Genomic DNA, 22,667 nt, shown 5'->3' with positions numbered 1-22,667 from the left:
TACAAAGTAAAGCGCCCGAGACTATGGAATTATTAACTACTTTTAAAAGCTTTAATAGAACAGAATACTTAGTTAGGATATCAATTAATCATGATGAACTGCTTAAAGCCTAAGTACTTTAAAAAAAAGATGCTATATTTTGCTTTATTACGAATTTTAGATGAATCGAGTTAAATTATTATTAAGTAGGAAGCCTGTATATACAATACTTTTGTGCATTGTCTAGAATTATTAATATTATACGATAACGATCTGTATAATTAAATCTCTTCAAACAGATTGCTATTTATCAAGTGCATATGATAGTTTTGTTGTCCCTTTACCTTTTAAAAAATGATAGTATGTTTTTATCTTTATTAATTTAGTATATTCGGCTTCATACTCGTATCATGCATCTTAATAGTTTACTATGTACTCCTCTGGATAGTCGTTAAAGCATTGTGGATTGATTCATAAAAAACCAACTGTTAATATTTTTTTAATCTACAACACTATTATAAATGTAACAAAGATACATAAAAATTCTTGTGCCTTGTTTTTATCGTATGTCAAAGAACTCGGGAAGCAAAAAAGATAGGAAAATGACTTGACTTGTTTGTTTTTTTATTTGTTTTAATAAGATAACAATTTTCTTTGACAATTTATGATGAAACAAAACAGTTTTTCAAGGAAATTATAGTAGATAGGCGAGGCTGTCTTTAATAGACTCGATAGGGATATTTGAATTATTCTGATATCATTAATGAAGATTGATAGCTTAAGACATTCACATGCTAATAGAAAAAATGAAAGTAAATCCGTGTTTCGTGATCGGGAAATTGCAACGGAAAGTGGCACACGCCCTTAACGAAGCAAATCTCTCAACCAAAAAAAAGTTATTTGTATTTTTTGGTATATTTATGTAATGTAAAAGATTAATTTGCCCTGAGCATGGTTACTTGTTATGCCAATTGGCTTTTCTTTACACGAATCGTTACAAAATATAGCTAAACTAAATTTACCTGTTAGCATTCACTATTATACTGAGTATAATGCCTACATCTTCGCCTACATCTGATTATAGTAACAATGTCAACAATATCCTGTATATATCATAAAATTTGATTATAAGAAGAATGGCATTGTCATAGTATAATCTAAGATATTCAATAATTTTGAAATCTGGATTTTTTAAATTGTTAATTAAATTGTTTAGAATTTTATAATATTTTAGAGGTGAAGAGCTTTGATTATTTTAGTGATACGTAATGTACGTCACTATCTAAATATTTGATATAAAGAAACATCAATTTTCATCCAAGAATTAAAATTTTGTAGATATTGTTGCGAATATTTTTTTATTCAAGCGATTATTTTATGTAGTCCTATTATATACATATAAATATTTACCTAAATTAAAAAATATAATTAATAGGATCGTTTCTGTCGCCGTTATTGAATAAAAATTGTCTAAGCCGCCATCTAGTGAAATTTTTCAGATGTTGTCAATGTCAGTTTTATTATCTTGAACGTATTACTTAAAACGTATTATTTTACTACAGGAACGATTAGATGTCGCTTATACAGCTAACTTTATAAACTTTTTCTTACAATAAAAACACTTAAAAAATGACGACTTTAATTTATAAAATAACATTTACCTAATTTAATTAGACACTCAAACATAATGTTGTAATAAAACAAGTATCATTACTGCGTTTGCCATTTGAAAAGTGCATCTGATAAAATTTAGGGCACTTTGCCTATTTGTAGTTGATGCCAAGTACTACGAATGTGTGACACAATTATGTTGCTAATGATCAACTGGTTCTAAAATTATTGTTGCTCCTCCGTTAGTAGTTGCGTAGATTTGCTACTGTGTTAATATAATAGTTTATCGAAAATCAATATGAGTGCCTCTCCTAAATTTGTTGGATACTAAAAATTAAAAAAAAAATGTTAAAATAAAAAAGTGAAAATGAATTTCATACATGAGTTTTTATTTTCCATATTTACTTTATCACACATAATTAAATACACAGAAGCCGAAAGAAATATTGGTATGTATATTTTTTAATTCAAAACATTATTATTGAATCGAATTAAAAATAATATAAGGAATGCTTTAACTGCCAGGTGCAATATACGACGATGGGAGTTTTATATACGAAGCTGCTTTTAAAGTAGCTGTTGATATGATGTCCGAAAATCAGGAAAATCCATTCGTCGCAAATGTTATTAAGACTTCACCAGGGGATATAATAGAAGCAGAAAATGCCATGTGTACTCTCTTAGAAGTAATGCGATTTGCAGTGTGCAGTTAGCTAAGTTTTATTAACCTATTAACAATGAAATAATGAAAAAAAATCTTTATTTTAGAGCAATTTGTATGGTGTTTTTGGACCTATTCACAGTTCCTCTTTGCGACATATACAATCCATAGCAGATTACATCGAAATGCCACAAATAATAGCAGAGTATACTGAGACACAGAACCGTAATTGGTCGGCGATAAATTTATATCCCAATCATGTAGCTTATTCACAGGTAATATTATAAATAAGTTCTTTGTTCTTAAATTTTGATTTTTTTAACAATGTTTATGCTTTGCATTTTCCTTAATAACAGTAAAAATCAACCATTTTTAAAAAGAACGTATAACAAAATAACATTTTATTAATACGAAATTTCTTGTCGGCAAATAGTAATTTACAATATTAACAACGTAAAAGCAATACATGATATACCGGTAATATATATTATTATTACGTATATGCTCGGACGTATAAATCAATTTTTTGGGTTATACATTTAAATTTGTTTTTGTAATTATCTCCGATAAATTCAAGACTGTCAAGATGGTTTATAATTAAACTTATGAAAAGAAATGCCTTGTTACCAGTGATTAATGGTTTTTGAATTATCCACACGAAACGCACAAGCGCTAAACTATTATTTTAGGTGACACTTCTTTCTAACTTTGCCACGTGTAGACGCTAACAGACCTTTAAGCGTTACTTTTATGTCATTAGGATTACTAATTTATTTAAGGTATTCGCTGATATAATTAAAACCAAAGGTTGGACAGACTTTACAATAATTTACGAAGGAGCTGAGTTATTACCATTTTCGGACAATATCTTAACAATGCAAGATTTGATAACAGATGAGAATATTCACATGTCTGTTGTTCAACTATCTGATAGCGGTGATTACAGGTATTCGTTTATAATGATCTACACAAAGATTAAAAATTTAACAATTTTAACTTTAAAAATTTTAATTTCAGAAGCCAATTTAAAACAATAAAAATGTCAGGTTCGGTTAACTACTTAGTAATTAGTGGTAAAGAAAATCTTCCAGAAATTCTCTTACAAGCGCAGCAGGTAGGAATAATGTCTGATAAACACAGTTTTTTAATAATGAACCCAGACTTTCATACTATTGACATGGAGTTATTTAAACACGGAGGATCTAATATTACAGGTACAGTCGTTTAACACGTTTTTTCGTTCAGCGTTTAAATTAAGATTTATCATTAAATTTTACATTGTTTTAAGGGATAAGATTCTTTGATAAAAATTCTGAGAATATACAAAGTTTTGTAAATTCTGTTAACGAAAAGGTTATCGAGTTATCAGAAGGCACTATTACAGAAGCTATTGCAGAATTTGGACTCAGTATTCATGTAGCTTTAATATACGACTCAGTGTTTTTATACACAACAGCTTTAAATACAATGGGACTTGAAGAAGGTTCCAATGTTACTTGTGAAGACGGGGACTCTTGGAATCTTGGTTCAAGCATTATTAATTTTGTACGAACTGTAAGTAAAATAATAAATTATTATGTATTAAGCACGACTTATATTCTTTAAAGTGATATTTATAGCACGATTAACTTTAAAGATGGAAGTCGACGGTCTAACAGGAATACTAAAATTTGACGAAGATGGATTAAGATCTGACTTTGAAGTTGATGTTCTCGAAGTAATGTCTCATGGCTTTGAAAAGGTAATGTTACCATGGTATAATATGGTTTCATAACATTAATTTCGGTCTATATATCATGCCAATTATAAAAATCAGGTGGGGACTTGGGACGCCGAAGATGGATACGTTGAAACGAGAGTTATTATACCACCCGTGGAAGAAGAAGGGAGTGATTCAATGAAAGGAAAACACTTTATAATACTTACGGCTTTGGTAAGTAAACATGTTTTAAAGTTAAGTTAACACTGTTTAAATAGCATTTAGTAGTTGTTGGTATCTGTAATAGCATTTAGGCTTTGTAAAATAAAAGATGAGATGTTTTTTTTATAATTTCATGCAAAGTTCTCAGGTAAAATATAATGCCAAATTTATTAACGCATTTAAAACACCGTTATCAATTTTAATAATGCGTATATATTAATTTTGACAGAGTGCACCTTATGGAATGCTTCGAGAATCTTCGAATAAATTGGAAGGAAATAATCGCTACGAAGGCTTTGGAATCGAGTTGATAGAAGAACTTGCAAAGATGAACGAATTTAATTATACTTTTGACATTCAAGCTGATGGTGTATATGGATCCTTTGATACTAAAACAAAAAAGTGGACTGGCATGATGGAAAAAATTATGGATGGTGTAAATTTTCATTACATTTTAAGATAGTTCGTTAAGCATTATAATTTTTACTAGCTTTTTAAAATAAAATTTGATTTGTAACTAGCGTAAAAGTAATTATTTTAAGCTGATTAGAAAAAGTTCGTAAAGTGGACCAAAAAGCCTAACCTTCCTTTGCTTATATTTTTGATGTTTCTGTTATTTATATCAGGCATTTTAACTTGTTCCTGGTGCAATCAGCATATTGTTAATATCTGAGCTATGTTGGTTGTTACTTAAGTTTTCTCGAAAAAAATAATGTCTCTGTAAGCTTCTGAACGTTTACCCACAAGGAGTACAGGACTACCTTGTTAAGAGCATCGGAAGACGCTGGATGCAGTCCACTTGTAAATAGAACTATTAGAGATCTATGGAGGAGGTTCATGTTCAGCAGTAAACGTCTTACGGCTGAAATGATCACTCAGAAAAGATTAATATAAAAACAGTTTAAAATGATTTATTTCAGAGAGCCGATTTCGCTATAACTGATTTAACAATTACATCTGCAAGGCAAAGAGCAGTTGACTTCACAAGCCCTTTCATGAATCTTGGAATAACAATATTATACAAAAAACCGTCAAAGCAACCACCAGACTTGTTTTCTTTTATATCACCTTTTTCGTTGGAGGTCTGTAGATATATTCGAATAAATAGTGTTATTAACTCATATTTTCAATGCAATAATTGATGTGTCTATTTTAGGTTTGGGGTTGGTTAGCTGGGGCTTACGTCGGAGTATCAGTACTTTTGTTTATTTTAGGAAGATTTGCTCCCGAAGAATGGCAAAATCCATATCCTTGTATTGAAGAACCAGAGACTTTAGATAATCAGTTTACATTAGCGAATGCTTTTTGGTTTACTTTGGGTAGTGTGCTCACACAGGGATCTGAAATCGCTCCCATGTAAAAAAAATATAATTAGTAGTCATTTTATATTTTTTATATAAGAACAAATATAGTATTTATATTTTAATTAAAATTTCAGAGCGGTATCAACAAGAATGGCGGGCAGTATGTGGTGGTTCTTTACTTTAATTATGGTTTCTTCATATACTGCAAATTTAGCTGCGTTTCTGACAGTGGAATCTAAATTTTACGCCATTAAAAGCGTATCGGATTTAGCTGGTAATCCATACGATATAACATATGGAGCAAAAAAAGGAGGAGCGACTTACAGTTTTTTCAAAGTAAGTGGTAATGTAATAAAATTATTGAAAATTATAACTAATATTTCTAGTAGTAGCCTAGAGGTAGAGGACTGAATAAGCCATGGGTTCGATTCCAAAGATTTTATTATTGTTATATTTATTTTTAATATATTATACACTTTGTGCGTTCATTATGTTGGACTGCTACTGCTCAGAAACAAGTTTATAGAAAATGAGCAGCAGCATCTTCTGCGTACCAATACTGCGATCGCAAAACCCGCATGCCAAGCAAGGCGATTATTAGATATCTTTGAGGGAGCCCTGTGCTTTACAGTGGGAGTCTATAGGCTGAATTTACGATGATAACGAATAGACTTAATGTTATTTTTTTTTTCCATTTTCTTAGGAGTCGGATAATTTACTGTATCAAAAAATGTATCAATATATGGATGATCACCCTGAATTGATGACGGCGACAAATGACGAAGGGCTACTTAGGTAGGAAGTTATTTTCACTAAACATTTTTTCTGATGTTATTGTTTTATTATTTCTTAAATGCAGTTATTTCAAAATAATTGTTTAAAAAAAATCGTCAGGAACCTTTTTTAATAAATAAATATAGTTAAGGCATAAAACTCATACAAAAATTCATTAATAATCCTACGTATAATTGTAGAGTGAAGTCCGAAAAAGAAAATTACGCGTTTTTAATGGAGTCTACTTCAATTGAATATATGGTTGAAAGAAATTGTGATGTTGCTCAAGTAGGAGGATTACTGGATAACAAAGGTTACGGAATTGCTATGAAAAAAGGTGAGAAATCTTACTTGAAAACCTTTACATAAAAATATTTAAATAAGACAATATGCTGGTTTCATTTAAGATTCTCCTTATAGACAACCAATGAGTGAATCAATTTTACAATTACAAGAAGAGGGAAAACTAACAAGAATGAAAGACAAGTGGTGGAAAGAAAAAAGAGGTGGCGGTGCATGTGCGGTACTGGCTGTTTTATTATCTGTTGTTTCTGATGTTTATTGCATGTACTAATATTTTTTTTTTATTAAGGATGACGACGCAAGCAGCGGAGATGCACAACCATTGGTGCTAGCTAACGTTGGTGGCGTTTTTATTGTATTGGTAGCAGGTTCCGCTATGGCGGTTGTATGCGCTTTCGTTGAAATGATTTTCGATGTTTGGATAATATCGCACAGGAACAAGGTAAAATAAAAAAGGGTTACTCAATTTTATTTCCTTAAGCGTAAGAAGTGATAGATACTTTTTAATTCGAAATGCCTTTGCTCAATCATATCCTTAAAACTATCTAAATGTTTATAATTTAATTTGTCACATATGATTTATTATACATTGAAATATTTTTTAAATTAATCCCTTGTAACATATTATAGTCATCAGCCGTAGGACATCCATTATGGGATATAGACTGCTTTTATAAATTTCCAATAGGACCTTACTATCGTCTATCCATCATTTGGTCAAAAGCCCTGATAAAGCCCTCATTTTTACCCAACGTTTGTTGTAACAATTATAGCTCTTTGTGATTGTTTTTAATATTCTTAACATTAAAACGTTTATTTTTAAGGTGTCATTCAAAGACGAGCTCATCGCTGAATTGAAATTTATTCTAAGCTTCAGCGGGGATACAAAACCAGTTCGACACCGAGAATCAACAGGATCAAAGAGCACAAAGAAGGAGGATGAAGAGAAAATCGGTGACTTAGAATTTAATGGGGACGATAATAGAATCGATCCAGCTCCGACCCCACATTCTGAACGATCGTCACATTCAAATCATAATGTACATAGCAGACGACAGAGTAATGCTATTCAAATCGCAAGAATGCGTAGATTTACTTAATAGATTTTTTTTAAATATCAATAATGATTTGAAGGTAAAATATATGAATATTAGTTATATTAATTTATTTTAGTGAACCATAAAATGTTTTATCTCTTTACTAACGTCCGAATAACCTCGAAATATTTCATTGTCAAATTAGTACAGTGACATCTCTGTTGTGGGCACTTGATTAGTTAAGACGTGATAAATGGGGCGTACTTTGTTCGGCTGTCGCATGTACAACGGATAGAAATTAACTTAATTTAATCAAGGTCGTAATTCAAGAGAGAATTTGTAAACGGTAAATATTATAAAATTATATTTCAAATTCAAAATTTAAGAATTTATCTTCAACATAGATTGGGCACCTGTTATTTACATTAAAATATTACTCGTTCGGAAAATAAATGCCACATACCTAAATGGAACAAACTCAGGGACAACATTTTTAATAACATATAAAATTAGACGAACATCTTTTTCCCAAGGTGTGTTATCTTCTACGTATTAATTTACAGAAAAGTAACGATTATAAAAGTTCTTCGATATTTATTATCTATTTTATTTTCTAGGATTGTATTGTAAAAACATGTGTTTGGCCATAGAGAGATTTAATAACTAAATCAAGTCGAGTCTTAGGTATACCTTCAAAACAATATTAAGTTATACAAATTCACTATTTGATAACAGATATAAAGTCGCATCTACTAAGACAGTCATTTGCAATGTAATCTAAGTTAGTAACTAAATATTTTATTTCCGAGAGAGAATACAAAAGTAAAAAAGTTGAATAAAACTTTACCGTTTGCGGAGTATAAATCAATTGAAACCTCTCAGTGAAGAGGTTTTATATGAGAAAAGAGTTCGCAGGAAGATCGGATATATTTTAAAGTATTTACTAAACTCCACTGGCAGGTTACAGTCGCTTATCGAACCTCATGACTTCCTCTCTATAGAGAGCTATACTCAGAGAATTTCTCTACGAGGTCGAATCACGAATAAAGAGATTCGTAGACAAACGAACGTTAGTTACGTTCATAGCCCTCCGGATCGGCAAGTTTAAGTCGCAGTGGGAAGGCCACATAGCCTGCCGAACAGATGGCCACTGAGGCCTTCTAGAGACCGCGGGCCAGCAAGCGCAATGTACGACGTCAAGGTGAACAGACGACCATCTTATAGGCGTCGGAAGATGCTGGATGCAGATCGCTTCTAGCAGGTTTTGTTAGGAATTCTATGGGGGCAGCGTATGCCCAGCAGTAGACGTCCTAGCCCTAGGAATGTGATAGCTTTAGTCTTTGTTATTCTATAGGGTGGGAAATATGCGACTTTTTTTCCAATAACTGCATCATAGCTTTTTTATTAACTTTTAACTTCCAATTAAATAATTATGGTATAAAATATTGTACATATTTATACAAGAGCAATAGTATAAGTAAAAAAATGTAACCAATTTAATATTATGCTTCGAAATAATATTACATGATTTATGTACGAAAAATTGTTTTGCGTAGCACACTATATTACTTTTTTAATAAACTTTGCGAGGGAAATCATACCCCCATGCTATAACTTTTTGTGAAGCAATTTATATTGCTAATGGGCCCTCGAGGAAAGATTGTGGTCGCCGAGGTCGGTGTCCATTTCGAGCAGACGTTGAAATAGTGTTCATATACGTCACTTGTAATACAATTTTTAAAATGAATAACAAGTTAACATTATACACTTTATTAGTCACTTTTGACGCATCAAACAGTTTTGAAATTAGTCATCCCGTAATTTTAATAACTGAAAAGAACAACCAGCCAAACTAATTTTAAGCTCTATAACATTTTATGTTCAGATGCAACAACACTTTAAAATAAAATGGATTATTGTATTTTTCTAATAAGATTGACATGTTACTGCTTGATTTGTTATATTTACAATTGTTAATTTTTCAATACTTTGTTGGTTAAATAGTGAACATTATTACTAATATTGAATAGTTAAATAGCTATGCTCTGATAAAGTAAAACCGTTGGTTGTAATTTAAAGAGCATTACTATACATACCTGCCATGCTATGATAAAAAGTTATGTTAATTAGTTTTTGATTACGCCTAGTTAAGACTTATTTGAAAATAATGAAGCTATTTATTTGAAAACCTAACTGTATTCACGTCTTTTGGCAAATGCCATACTCAGGCCACCTGATGAATGCCTAGAACTATGAGAGTGATGGGTTCTGTGGCTGTCGCTTGATTTTCCGGACCGAATCGAGTGCAAAGACCTGACCTCATCTTTTCCTTCAGCCTCTGCCAGCGTCTCTGAACTTCCTTCATCTTTAGCAGGCCGTTTCACAGGTTTTACATCTCCACTAAACTTAAGGGCAAATTTCAATTCTTCTATCAGCTCAAATTTGAATGTTGTCTGAAATCGTAAAGTGATATGTCATTAAAAGTACAAAAATATTTTTGATGGAACTTTACAAATGATACGTATGTTATTAATATGTGAATATAATTTTGTAAACATAGTGTTCCGTCAGTCCGTCGTCAGCGGTTGGGGCGATGGCGCTACTGTTCCATTTCCTCGGACGCCCCATGTGCTTCCTTAAGTGCGATACAGCGGTTTCAGTAGCACTCTAATAGGAGGTTTCTTTAAACATATATACATTATGCTAATGGTTGATCGTTCATGATATGAAATACTATTTTTATTCTTAAACTGTGTTGAACATTTATAGCACTAAATAGCACATAAATGTTTTGATAAAAAAAACGTTTGTTTTGTCTTTATTACTAGTTTCTTCTAATTAAATGGACTTTGTTTATTTTAGGCAACCTCGATCTTGTATTAATATTACACAATATTTATATTAAGCTAGAAATGTAAGAACCTAAATAAATAAATAATTGCAGTTACAAAGTAAATATTTAGTTCTTGGGAGAGCAGTTATGTGCAAATAGTCATTTATTTAAATTACAATATGAAAGTGGTTGAGTTAGTTTATAATTATATTCGTGCTTTATTAAACATGTAATACATATTATAATAGGTTTTGAATGCGCATTTGCGATACTATGAGTTAAGTATGTAACACCAGTAGGGTTACTTACAAAGATTTACAAAAAGCATCGTGAGAAAATGCAATAAAAAAATTAGGGTGACAGTGGTAAGGCCATGTTTCGTGTTAAGATCCAAATTTAAGAGGAAAAGGTTTGTCTACCAGCAATGGTAATTTTATATGTCCGACAACAGCATTATAAAGCCTGTACATTATTATTTTGCTAATAAATTAACGTAAATTAATGATTATCAAATATAGTAAATATTAAAAATAATTCGTCAAAAATAATATGAATTAAAAAAAAAAGCAAATGTAGCTTCTAAATATACTTACATTATATTTTACAGTGCGTTTAAAGATTCCCCATAACATATCAATAATAGATATAAACAGTCCAATCAAACAGCCCACTCCCAAAACAACGAAGGCGCCTAACATGTTCTTCAAACCAAGCTGTTTTTGTTCTTCATCACGTTTTATCTACAAAAATTTTATTCATAATATACTATTAATAAAGAGCCTAAGGGTTCTGAAGAGGAGACCAAGGATTGGCGGAGCGTATGATGTCCGCCCACGAGTTTTTGACAACCCTGTTAAGATAGCCGAGAGACGTTGGATGCAGGCCACTTTTAATCGGTCTTTTTGGAAATCTATGGGGAGGCCCATGTCCAGCTGTGGACTTCGTATATCTGAAATGATGATGACAAATTAAAGCTTATAAAATGTAATATGATTAATTCTGCTTGGTTCCATATTAATTACTTACTTTTGTTTAGTAGATCTATAGTCATTTTGAAACAAATGTAATATATGGTACAATTGTGAATTAATATTACAGTTGACAAAATCTTCTTATTAAACTAAAGATTTTTTAATTACAGACAAATTGAAAAGGATAAACAGTTTTATTTTTATATTATCTATCCAAACAGACAACTTTGGAAGTTACTCGATATTTTCAGGTAATGAGTGTTCGAAACTTAATTTTTGACATTCACATACAAAAGTTTACCAATCAAATTTAATGTACAGGTGATATCGTGCTGACGAATGGCATAAAATTGGAGTGAATCGGGCGCAGTGCCATTGCTATTCTAATCTATTTAAGTAAAAAGTCGAATTAAACTTTTTGATTTGATTGTACTCTAAATGTTCTAAGATAGAGTGAATGTACTTCAAATTAACGTACATTAAATCGAAACTCTATGCAGATTGTAATCAGTTTTCAATTTCGGAGCAAATAAGTGTTTATTAGTTGTGAATTTAAATTATGTTCAAAATAACTTCACTTTTTTTACAATTTAATTTACTATTAGAATTCGTACCCCGCATTTTCCACCACCACGTTTTTCTTTCCACCAAATGTTTTTGAGCTTTTGTATATCGCCTGTTTCTTTTAGCTTCAATAAACCGTAATCTATATATTTCTTATAAGGAGAACCTGTGCAAATATAAAAAAATTATGAATAAATAAAAATTATTTCTTAAAATGAAATAATCATATATACCTTTTTTCATGCCGATGCCGTAACTTTTCGAATCAAGTAAGTCACCTATTTGTAATAAGTCACAATGTCTTTCCTTGTAATATTCTAACGACGTCGATTCCATGAAAAAAGCATATGTTTCGTTTTCGGACCTTGAAATATATGAAAAAGTTTTTATTAATTCTGATATATATCTAGTATTAATAATTGAAACCTAAGGTATATAAGGTAGAGCGTTCATATCCAAAATGGACAGACGACCTTATCGGAAATATGTGAAATAATAATAAAAATTGCTTTTCCTATTCTACATTCATGGAAAAAACTTAGATGTCTGCCACCTAACAAGGTGCGTCCTACGGTTGAAATTAAATTATTACGATGACGATGAAAATATGTACGTACTTTGCTACGCCAATATCATTAGTAGGTACGAGCCAATTATTAGAGACCATCTTTTTGTACATGTTCATCAGTGTTGGATTTGGAGAATTCTGTAAAAAGAGTTTAGATATTAACCTAAAGTTTTGAAAATAAAAAAAATAAAAACGAATAATTCAAGTAAACAATCACGACCTTTCAAGTTGTTTATTATGAGAAACAAAAGAAAAAAAGGAGTTTAAGAAAATTATGTAATATTTTAAATTAGGCTAACACGTTGGGAAAGAGCACGCTATTTTTGTTTTATTTAATAAAACCTTTACTGCGAATATCGCAAAACAACCTGATCATAGATTAGTGACAATATAAAAAATTCTAAAATATATATTTGTACCTGAAAGAAATCTATAGTAGATCCTTTACTTTTAGCTCCATACGAAATAGACTTATGCTTATAGAGTTCTTCAACAGTTTCAAAGGGTAATACATTTTTTTCCACAGTGAGAAACGCCACGAGAGTGCCTACGTATGACGCTACTATTACCATTGTGAAAAACCACCAAACACTTGTTATCATTCGTGGCGCCAACGCTCTGGAATTACGTGAGAAATTTTTAGAAAGCCTTTATTTTAGCTCCGAAATTTTATCACAACTTGCTATCCGTCATAGGATACACTACACTCGCCGAATACTGATTGATGGATGTAATTTATATTGCGGATTTTTAGGTCATAACGTAACTGTTACCAAGCAGCTTCCAAATAATCTTATTGAAATACGAAGGAAGAAAAAAAAAACGTACGTGTAGCAGTGGTCGTCTTTCAGTTAAATGATGAATAATACCGGTTACACCAGTGTTCCATTGAAGAATCGAATCCGTAACTTAAGATCATAAGTCGCACTCTTAAAATTTAATTTAATTTAAACTGTCGCTTTTTAAAATAAAAAAATAAACTCTTTTAAAACTTACATAGGGGCTATTTCAGAACCTTGCTGCATAACTGATCCAATAATGAGCCAAACAGAATTGGCAAAACTAAATTGATTGCTCAATTCTTCAGGTTGTTCTATACACGGTACTGGATTCTGCCATTCTTTGTGTGAAATTCGACCAACAAAAATCATTATTACTCCAAGACCTAGTTGTACTAACACCATGTAGTACCAAACCTGTGATGGATATAATTTCAGCGGAGTTAAAATGTTTTTTTTTTAAATAGTATAATTGAAAGAATAAAAATGACAAGAATACTGCTTGAAATTAGAATTTGTTTTCAAACTAAAAACGAACAGAGAAAAATCATGACAACCTAAAAGGGCTTGTTGTAAATAGCACAAGATCTAGAAGGTCGCTTACCTTTTTGATAAAAGAATTAGGGCAGTATTCTCTCAAAATCTATGCATGAAAAAAAACTTGGAGAAGCATAGTGTATAAAACAACTGTTTATCGACGTCACATAAGAGTAATAAAATAGGCCAGAGACGACAATTAAAAATTAGGCCAAAAAAAAAACTAGACAAGAGAGATGTAGACAAAGATCATTATGTTACATTGAAAGAAAGAGAAGTATATTACATTTTTTACAGAAAATGAAAAATATTACATTTTATAAACTATTATACTAGAAATAAAAATGTAATATACAAAGTTATAAAAACTATGAGAATTTTAAATTAGCTTAAATTAAGTTAATTTCACATATGAATACTAGTCGTAGACATTGTTGTTGATGTTTGTGTTGAGTTAATACCTTAAAAAGTTATTTTTTTAAGCTTACTTACTTCTTTTGAAAACACTGCCATAAATGAAAACATCTCAGGTGGCTGCTTGCTGGGCGTTTTATATAAAATTCCAATTCCCAGTGTCATAAAAGGGGTCGAAAAATCAATTGCACTTTGTCTTAGCGATGTTATTGTGAAATCACAAATTGCGAAATCTGCTTTCTAAAAATTTGTTATATAGATTAATAATTCTCTTGAGATATATTATTATCACTTATTTTTTAACACTTACGTCTTCCATAAGTTGGTATATCATACCATTCCATTTCTGTGTGTGCGGATCTTTGGAACCGTATTCAAGTTCTATTTCAAATTCGTAACTAAAACCCAATATTTCCGACAATTTGTCAATTAGATCTATAGTGAAACCTTCATATCGGTCATTTCCTTCTAGTTGATCGGATGACTCTTTGACATATCCGTATGGAGGAGACTAAAATTTTTTTAAATAAACATATTAGTGATTGGATTAATCTATGTTATGTTTAATTATCAAGAATAAAGGTTATTTTTTACTAAAGTAACGGAAAGCAATGTGCCAAGATCAAAATAAGTATGATTTGACTACATATAAAGAAAATATTAAATAAATCTTAATATGAAATAAACAATAGACATAAAAAAATCATAACCGTGAATTTTATGTATTTACATAAAATTTACATATTTTATTTAATATATAACTGTCGATATGACTGACTGAAAAACTTACCGTTGTAATTAAAACTTTAAAAGTTCTGTTTTTCATTATCGTCTCCTCAACGATTTCGGACGTACCAAGAAATGGTCTAGAAATTGTAAGATTATTGTTATTCCAAGTACCGATCTAAAACCAACATTTATAGTTTTATCTCATGAATCATCAACATTGATACTTAAAGTAATTGTTTGTTTCCTTTATTTGTTTATTATTCAATTCTATCATTATTTTAAAACATTTCTTTTAAAACTGTACCTATTTAAATGCTTGTACATACCGTTTGATTGCCAGCGGGTGTGAGTTCAAGTACGTCAAATATGACATTGTTTCTATCTCCGTACCCGTCAAAAGTCAGCGTTCGGGTGAACCCATCGACTTTATTCTACAACAATGCGATTAAGTAATTGATATTTAATAATAATTCATTATTATTATCTGATAATAGCAATCAATGTAGCTGAGATTAGCCTTTCAGGTCACAGGTGAAATCTTACAATGTCGAGAGGTATTTTAAAGCTAAAGACCCCTTTCGGAGGCTTTTGTGGCCAGATGCTTAATGAAATATCCACCTAAGAGTTAAATGCTTTCCAAATCTAGAGAAATTAATAATGTCACGGACTGAGTCAAGACTGGACTTACAGTACTACCTAACTAAGCCGCTGTCGGGGCTTAGAAAAGCACGGCGAGGTGGACCATAAGCGTTGACGACGGATTAGAGTAACAGAGCGCCCGATACGTCTCCTATCTCGCTGCGCGTATTCTTAAAGAGCGAAGCAGCTGTCGGTAGCGCTATAGTTACCGTAGACAGGTCTAGGCTAATTGTTTAAATCTTAATTCATACACTTAATATATCACTTACAGTTTTCATAAAATTTAACAATGATGACCCGTGACTCCATGATGTACCGTTTTCGCAACTAAGACCCTCTGGTTTAGTTAGACCGTGTTTCATCTTTTCTGTTGCTTTAGCAAACACAAGGACAGCATCATGTATTAATAGTATTTCACTTGTTAACTGATCCGATTCAAAAGCTAAACCGGATTCCTTGTTAAAGTTGTCGGTGAAATTCCATAGTACTTCATTATGTCCCAAATCGGCTAACCTGAGCCCTGTAAAGGTAATAGTAATAGTTATTAGTGAAGTAAATATTAATATTTAAATTGACAATAATAATAAATATCATTTATTCATGTAATTATTCACATAGAATCATTTACGGTGACCACTGCTATATGTCGTGCCAATGGCCCAATTCAATAGAAATTAAAATCACATTGAGATTCTAATAAAGCAAAGAGGGTTCCAAACACGCTCTTATCGGAGAAGTCACGACTCTGTTTTTTTTTGTTTACCTGTACAATATTATTAATGTAGTAGTAGACAACGTCACTCCTAAACTTTGATATCGCTATTTTTTTTTTAACTTTTGTTTAATAAATGTATACATTACATAATAATTCAGAAATGATGTATATATTCTTATAGGTAAAATTTAATTCCATAAATTAGTATTAGCCATTATTTTTTTTAATTTACCTGTCATATTGACTCCACCGTATCTATATCTATCTAAATCTAAAGTAAAAAGATCTGTTGATACAAATATGTAAGAGTGCTCATCAGCCATTAAACCGACTTCCTGGGCATGTTGTAGGATTAACTCCATATTTTCTTGGGGACAATCTATAACAAAATTCGTATATCCGCTTTCTTTAGCATTTATAAGTACGTCCCTGTAAATGAAGAATTTACGATTTTATTTTATGGAATTTAATATCGTGTTGATTTTATCTATTTTATATCTTCACCTGTAATCATCGCCACGAAGTTCTCTTACAGTAATGATGTACCTGTCGTTATGGGTGTTTAGTCTTAATAAACTGCTTGTACGGATAAGACTATAGCCTTTTAAATAAATTAGTGTAAAATCTTCCCAACCCTTACGTAATACGATCTGTTCTATTACCTAAAAAATATAACTTTATATAATCAAGAAAAATTTCCACCATGGAGCAAATTCATAGTAGATTTTTTGGTAAAATTACAGTCGGTAATAATCATTTTGCTAAGAGTAAAAAAAACGTTAGTTGTATCTATCTACGGAAGTAACGAGAATTGGCTACCTTACAAGGTATTACCTTAAATTATTCCGATTTACTAACATAGCATTTTTGTATCTGTATTCATCATTAATGATTTTCAGACCTCTATAACATATATAAAAATGTAACGTAGTAATGAAAGATTTCAGAATGGTATACCGAAATAATCTAAATAAGAGCAAACAATAGATGGACATACTGAACCTATGTAAACATATCTTTATTACCTAAATACTTCGTATATAAGTGGTGCATTTTATCGTATTATCTCTATTAGGTGAATGTATTATAATATGGTATAATATATACCTGGTTTTAGTTTTAGCGTATCGAAATTATCTGTTATTCTTTAATAAACTATATCGGTTTTATTACAGTACATATATGTAGAAAAATAGGAAGTATTGGTTTGTACAGTAGTTAAAACTAATCCATTATTCATATGAAATAATTTTATTTAAATACATACTCTGTTATATGCTGATGAACTAGGATGCAAATTAAGTATATATGCATCCTTATTCATATCACCGTGCTGAACAGTGACATGTGGTAATTCTAACATGTCGCATAGAGCTTGGATGAACTCGGTCGATTGACCTCCTGTTCCGTCAATAATACCGATTACACCTTCCTGAAATTAAATAGAAATATGTCATAAGCTGATATTATTTTAATGTAATTCAAAGACATTTCTTAATCTAATAAAAATAATTGTATGATGTTATCATTGTATACGATAAAACATCATTAACAAAGACACTTCATCATTATCATCGTTTCAGGTGCCGAATGTCTACTATATAGACGTCCCCATAGATTTCTAATAAGACCAGTCTGCATTCAGTGTCCTCCGTGGAACATTTTCATTTTTTTGGTGGAGATTCTACGCTATGCTTGCCGTACCGTGGTCTCCTCTCTAGAAATTTAAGGTTCTAGCGGCCATGAGACCATCAATGTCACGTAAAACAGTTCATTAGAAATATTTGTGAATTATAATCAGATTAAGTACTTTATATAGATGAATATCATAGTATTTTTTAAAATTGGAAGGTTTCATTAAATAAATCAAAATTTGTTATTGACAAAACATTTTGCCACTAACCACATAAAAATTTTCACCAGAATAGCAGTTAAAATTAAAAGAATCTGTTAAAAGCAAAGCATTTTATTGAAAATATTACAACGATATACATGTATAACTAACCTCTGCAAGCTCACATATGTGGCGGTTAAGTTCGAGTATATCCTCATTTCTAGATATTTCTTTTACTGACACGTTAAAATTATACAGTTTTGCGCTCACTATTAGTGCCACCCTTAATTCCTCAGAATCTGAGTAAAATATGCCTCCTGAAATTTATAAAAAAATTTTAAGTTCCTCTTTATTATTTCAGGCATGGGACGTCCTCTTCTGAACATAGGATTCCCCCATAGATTTCCAAGAGGACCAGTAGGTAGAACCTGAATCCTGTGCCTGCATCCGGCGCCTTACAACAAGCCTTACAAGGTTGTTTGTCCGTCAACGTTGTGGGTGGACATTCGACTCAGTTTACATATATGTTAAAGCTTAAAAGTAACAATAAACTTTTTATCAAAGCAACTACTACTACAACAGTCGATTAGATTTGTTGTTCAAATGCTGAAAATATTCAAAAGTTCAAATGTCTGGGAATGGAAAATTTTAACGAAGTGAAAATAGCGAGTTTGCTATTTAATATTAAGATAATAGAGCAAACATAAAATTCGGGTGCACAAATATCTTCATATTTAAATGCCCGACAAAATATATTTAAAAAAAAGAAATTTGTTTCCACATTAAGGGAAGAATTGATATATTCACATTTACTTGTTTGTTTTGTTGGGTGTGTATATGTATGTGTAATTTATGTATGCATTTATTAGTAATTATATTACTGAAAAGTACTATACTTTACATATGAGTACAGCATTTTCTTTTTTTATTATATTGCCATTTATATACCTTCCTAGATTAATATATTTTTTTTACTATTTTACTAGTAGAGAATACTCGTAACGCATTGTCATTGTATAATTTGAAACAAGTGTAAATAAATACGTACTCAATGAGTTTTGTACTTATTGATATGTATGCAAATTACAGATAATTATTATGAAATATAATGTACGACTAAAATTCATAAAAATTTGGTTTAAAATGGTTACGGTTCTAAAGGCAAAATAATAGTGTAAGTATATTAAATAATACAATCGAAAGTAATGTAAGGTTTTAGCATTTATTTTTATAAGATATATAAATGTACTAACCGATTGTAAACACCTCTGACGGCACACATTTCGCAGACAGTAAAATCAGAAACAGTATTTTAAAATTCATTTTATAACATTTTTACACTCGCAAATCTAATTAACCACTCCTTAACCTATATTCAATGAACATTTGTAATAAAGTATTAAAACCGAAATTGTACGTACATACTATTATTTTGAATAAGTAAAAAAAAACTATGTTTAAACTATAAAACAATACTTTAAATCGAACGTAATAAACGTTTAAACTTTAAGTCGGCCATCGCTAATGTGTTTAGATTGGTGTCTGGACAGCGGCCGGCGCGACACGAACATTCAGAAATAATCCCGCACCTATATTTAGTTCGAGTTTTCCGCAAACGACACACTTTAGCACCAAACTTTGTGTTGCGGCTTACTGCTTTTACGACAACTGTCGAAAATGTATGCAATCAAAACGTTCATTTTTTAGATAATTAATGGCATTTTTATTTATTTAATGCAATATAAAAGTAATCAAATCTGTAACATTTTTAGTGTTATACTTTTATCTGAAATTCCTTTCGTATGTTGGTAATTGCGATATGAATATTACAATAATATAGATTATTTCCATATTATTATATACAAAAGCCAATTTAAATTAAATAGTGTGTGATCAAAATAAGTCACATGTAATTCTCGGAATGAAAAAACTAGAGGAGACGTTAAATATTAGTATTTATTTTACTTCCATAATTGCAAAAAAATTAAGTAAGTTTGTTATTTACGTAGAGACATAACTTCTCATTATTTAATGGATTCATCGTGGTGCGGATCCTTCGCGTTGTAGGGAAAAAGGCCACGTACGGTGCTCGAGATTGCTGACCCGTGCATCAGGCCTTTTTGCAATGAATTAGTGTTCACCACCACACACCAGACTCCCCTCTCTAACATGCCAAATTTTAATGGATCCTGCCTAAAATAATTGTTGATGTTTGCTCTTGACAGACCTAAAGCTTGAACTCTTTAGCAGGTTAGTGAGATTTTACTGTTTTACCTCTCGCTTCTACCTCTAATGCGTACAAATGCATTATGAAAATCCTAGTTATTTCATTTACAAGATAGCAGTAGTTAACCTTATTTGTGTGGTCTAGCTGTGTAGTATAATAAAAATTATTCAGTGAAATTTGAATAAAAGTGACACAATTGTAAAGCACAATGGCGAGTACAAATTCGATAGTTCACTCCGCAAAAGTCTATTAGTATGCATGGTAGCGTTGCTTCGCTCGAAGTGCACACGCCAGTAAGGCTGATTACACATGATCTAAAAAACTGACGGAATTTAACAAAGCTGAAATTTATCAATTGACATATATTTTTTATACTCTTACTATATATAAGAAAATCGCATCACAATAACATAGCGTACGGCCTTTTGGCTGAAATATTAAAAAAATTATATGTTCTTTGGTTTAACTTAAATATTGTATTATTATCAAAACCAAACGTAGCCGATGGTTAGTTGAATGCTTAAAACCTGTATATAGGTTGCTTCCAACCGGTCTTATTGTAAATCTTTGGGAAAGGCCTTTGTCTAATAATGAACGTTCTACGGCTTAAGTGTTGATGAATGTCGATTATTTAATTATAAAATATTACACTAGACAGTAATCACATATAAGAGTCTTCTTGTAAACGTACGTAAGTTTTATGGAATCTGAATGAGGCAAATTATTTCGCTTCTTTGTCGTATAAATCAAGGCCGAAGAAGCGACACCATTTTAATTCGAGGAATATTGACAACGGAATAATGGATCCCTGCCGCACATCTTTGCGTTATTGTAGTAGTGGTAACATATAAATACTTGCGTTTAAATAATTTTTCTTTACAATACGAGAACTAGTCCTTTCTGAATCATGCGCAGTTTCTCTCTATCTTACGTTAATGTATTAAAATTTTTCAGATATTGTCTATGATCGATGTTTTGTCTATGTGTCTAATTAAAAATATTTCAAAACCTTTCTCAGTCTTAGAGAAACTATGAACTATTAACACATGTAAGGTACATACATCAGCATCATGCAAAAGATTACATATAAACTGACATTTTTTTTAAGTAGTCACCGAATAACTTAATTTTTTTTTCTCATATTACATGTTATTGGTTACATATAAATGAAACATATTTTTGAAGTTTTTTTTTTTAATTTATATCAATTTTTAATTTATTTACTTAATACAATGTATTATCGTCCTAAACACAAATGGAAACTAACAATAGTCGGCCGATGAAGATCCATAAAATGTTTACGAGCAAGATCGCAGAAGTATATTTATGCTAGTAAAGTAGGTGGCGTTTGATTTGAATCGAAAATATCTTACAAAGCTATAGTTTATTTTATCATGGAACACACATTTTAGTTTGAGTTTATTCTAATTAATAGTATTTAAAAGGCCTACTAATATGAGTAAGGAGTAAGGCGTCATGAAACTATAACGGGAACCGAGGTAAAAATGTTTTTTTGTTAAATTATGAAGAAATACCTAAAAAATATTTCAGTCGTAGGAAATATACTCCTAGATATAGACCGGTCTCAATAGGGTTGGTAGACAACGGCATGAACTCAGTGTCTTCCACGACCTTAAATTCGCGCACATAGGTCAAGCACAGCCTTTCAATTTAATAATAATCAAATAATATTAAAAACATACATTACATCCTTGGTTTTTGACTGAATGTATTGGTACTTGGTATTTGAATATATTTGTACTTATTACAGATACAACCATTTCTAGTTCTAAATAATACGTATTTACCTTTTTTGAAATGTTATTAGTAATAACATAAAGAGTGAATTTAGGCCTAATTTCTTAAGTACACAACTTGAAGTATTCAAAGGCAGATGAGAGGAAGCCTCCACTTGTTATTGTTTGCATAAGATATTTTTATCAAAGAATGTTTGAGTGACAGTAAGACATTCAAAAGGTTATTGTGTAATGATTTTATAAAAGGTAGTTTTATTTTTCATTAATGGCAACACTACTCGATCCCGTCACTCTTTTGTGACAACTTCCGGTAAAAGGATTGTGAGTGGTGGGGTTGAAACAGCGTTTTGATTATTGAGTCGGGAGCTCGGTCATTCATTCGATAACCATCGAAGTGATGAGTTGTCTAGTGGAAACTATGTTAGATGGCCTAAAAGAGTGTTAAAAGTGAAATAAAAGTATTTACTATGCATTTTATAATACTTCACGTAGGACAGTTAATAAAAAGAT

The 22,667-nt window shown here is 31.0% G+C and overlaps 2 protein-coding genes across 2 annotated transcripts; one reads left to right on the top strand and one right to left on the bottom strand.

Moving 5' to 3' along the window:
- Nucleotides 1–1,957: 1,957 nt before the first annotated feature.
- LOC137918419 (glutamate receptor ionotropic, kainate 2-like) lies at nt 1,958–7,681 on the top strand. Its single transcript, XM_068761220.1, has 17 exons — nt 1,958–2,039; nt 2,116–2,276; nt 2,359–2,526; nt 3,031–3,197; nt 3,269–3,465; nt 3,540–3,805; nt 3,888–3,992; nt 4,068–4,184; nt 4,402–4,608; nt 5,093–5,254; nt 5,329–5,528; nt 5,611–5,812; nt 6,180–6,271; nt 6,451–6,587; nt 6,658–6,773; nt 6,843–6,995; nt 7,378–7,681. The coding sequence occupies exons 1-17, from the start codon at nt 1,958–1,960 to the stop codon at nt 7,651–7,653; spliced, it is 2,808 nt and encodes a 935-aa protein (XP_068617321.1). The 3' UTR covers nt 7,654–7,681.
- A 1,787-nt stretch (nt 7,682–9,468) lies between these two features.
- Nucleotides 9,469–19,676, bottom strand: LOC137918421 (glutamate receptor ionotropic, kainate 2-like). The gene is made up of 17 exons (XM_068761221.1): nt 19,427–19,676; nt 18,345–18,490; nt 17,607–17,771; nt 16,844–17,001; nt 16,572–16,768; nt 15,894–16,144; nt 15,312–15,416; nt 15,047–15,160; nt 14,567–14,767; nt 14,335–14,496; nt 13,523–13,722; nt 12,946–13,144; nt 12,576–12,664; nt 12,192–12,322; nt 12,009–12,124; nt 11,017–11,163; nt 9,469–10,043 (listed from the first exon to the last, which is right to left on the bottom strand). Exons 1-17 carry the CDS (start codon nt 19,494–19,496, stop codon nt 9,780–9,782), a joined length of 2,715 nt encoding a protein of 904 aa, XP_068617322.1. The 5' UTR covers nt 19,497–19,676; the 3' UTR covers nt 9,469–9,779.
- Between the last annotated feature and the right edge of the window lie 2,991 nt (nt 19,677–22,667).

The sequence above is a fragment of the Battus philenor genome, unplaced genomic scaffold (assembly GCF_028537555.1).
Source record: "Battus philenor isolate CCGP_79_NKW_IND1 unplaced genomic scaffold, ilBatPhil1.0.hap1 SCAF_14, whole genome shotgun sequence".
Taxonomy (NCBI): Eukaryota; Metazoa; Arthropoda; class Insecta; order Lepidoptera; family Papilionidae; genus Battus; species Battus philenor.
Note: the sequence above shows the minus strand (reverse complement) of the source record. Positions and strands in the feature narration are given on the sequence as shown.

What these genes read in the sequence shown, in the direction of transcription:
- LOC137918419 (XM_068761220.1), top strand. Translation starts at nt 1,958, where the DNA reads ATGAATTTCATACATGAGTTTTTATTTTCCATATTTACTTTATCACAC. An exon ending in CGGAGGATCTAATATTACAG is followed by an intron (nt 3,466 to 3,539) that starts GTACAGTCGTTT and finishes CATTGTTTTAAG; the next exon opens with GGATAAGATTCTTTGATAAA. An exon ending in GAGGTGGCGGTGCATGTGCG is followed by an intron (nt 6,774 to 6,842) that starts GTACTGGCTGTT and finishes TTTTTTATTAAG; the next exon opens with GATGACGACGCAAGCAGCGG.
- LOC137918421 (XM_068761221.1), bottom strand. Translation starts at nt 19,496, where the DNA reads ATGAATTTTAAAATACTGTTTCTGATTTTACTGTCTGCGAAATGTGTG. An exon ending in TTAAAGTTTTAATTACAACG is followed by an intron (nt 14,768 to 15,046) that starts GTAAGTTTTTCA and finishes AAAAAATTTTAG; the next exon opens with TCTCCTCCATACGGATATGT. An exon ending in AATGATATTGGCGTAGCAAA is followed by an intron (nt 12,323 to 12,575) that starts GTACGTACATAT and finishes ATATATTTCAAG; the next exon opens with GTCCGAAAACGAAACATATG.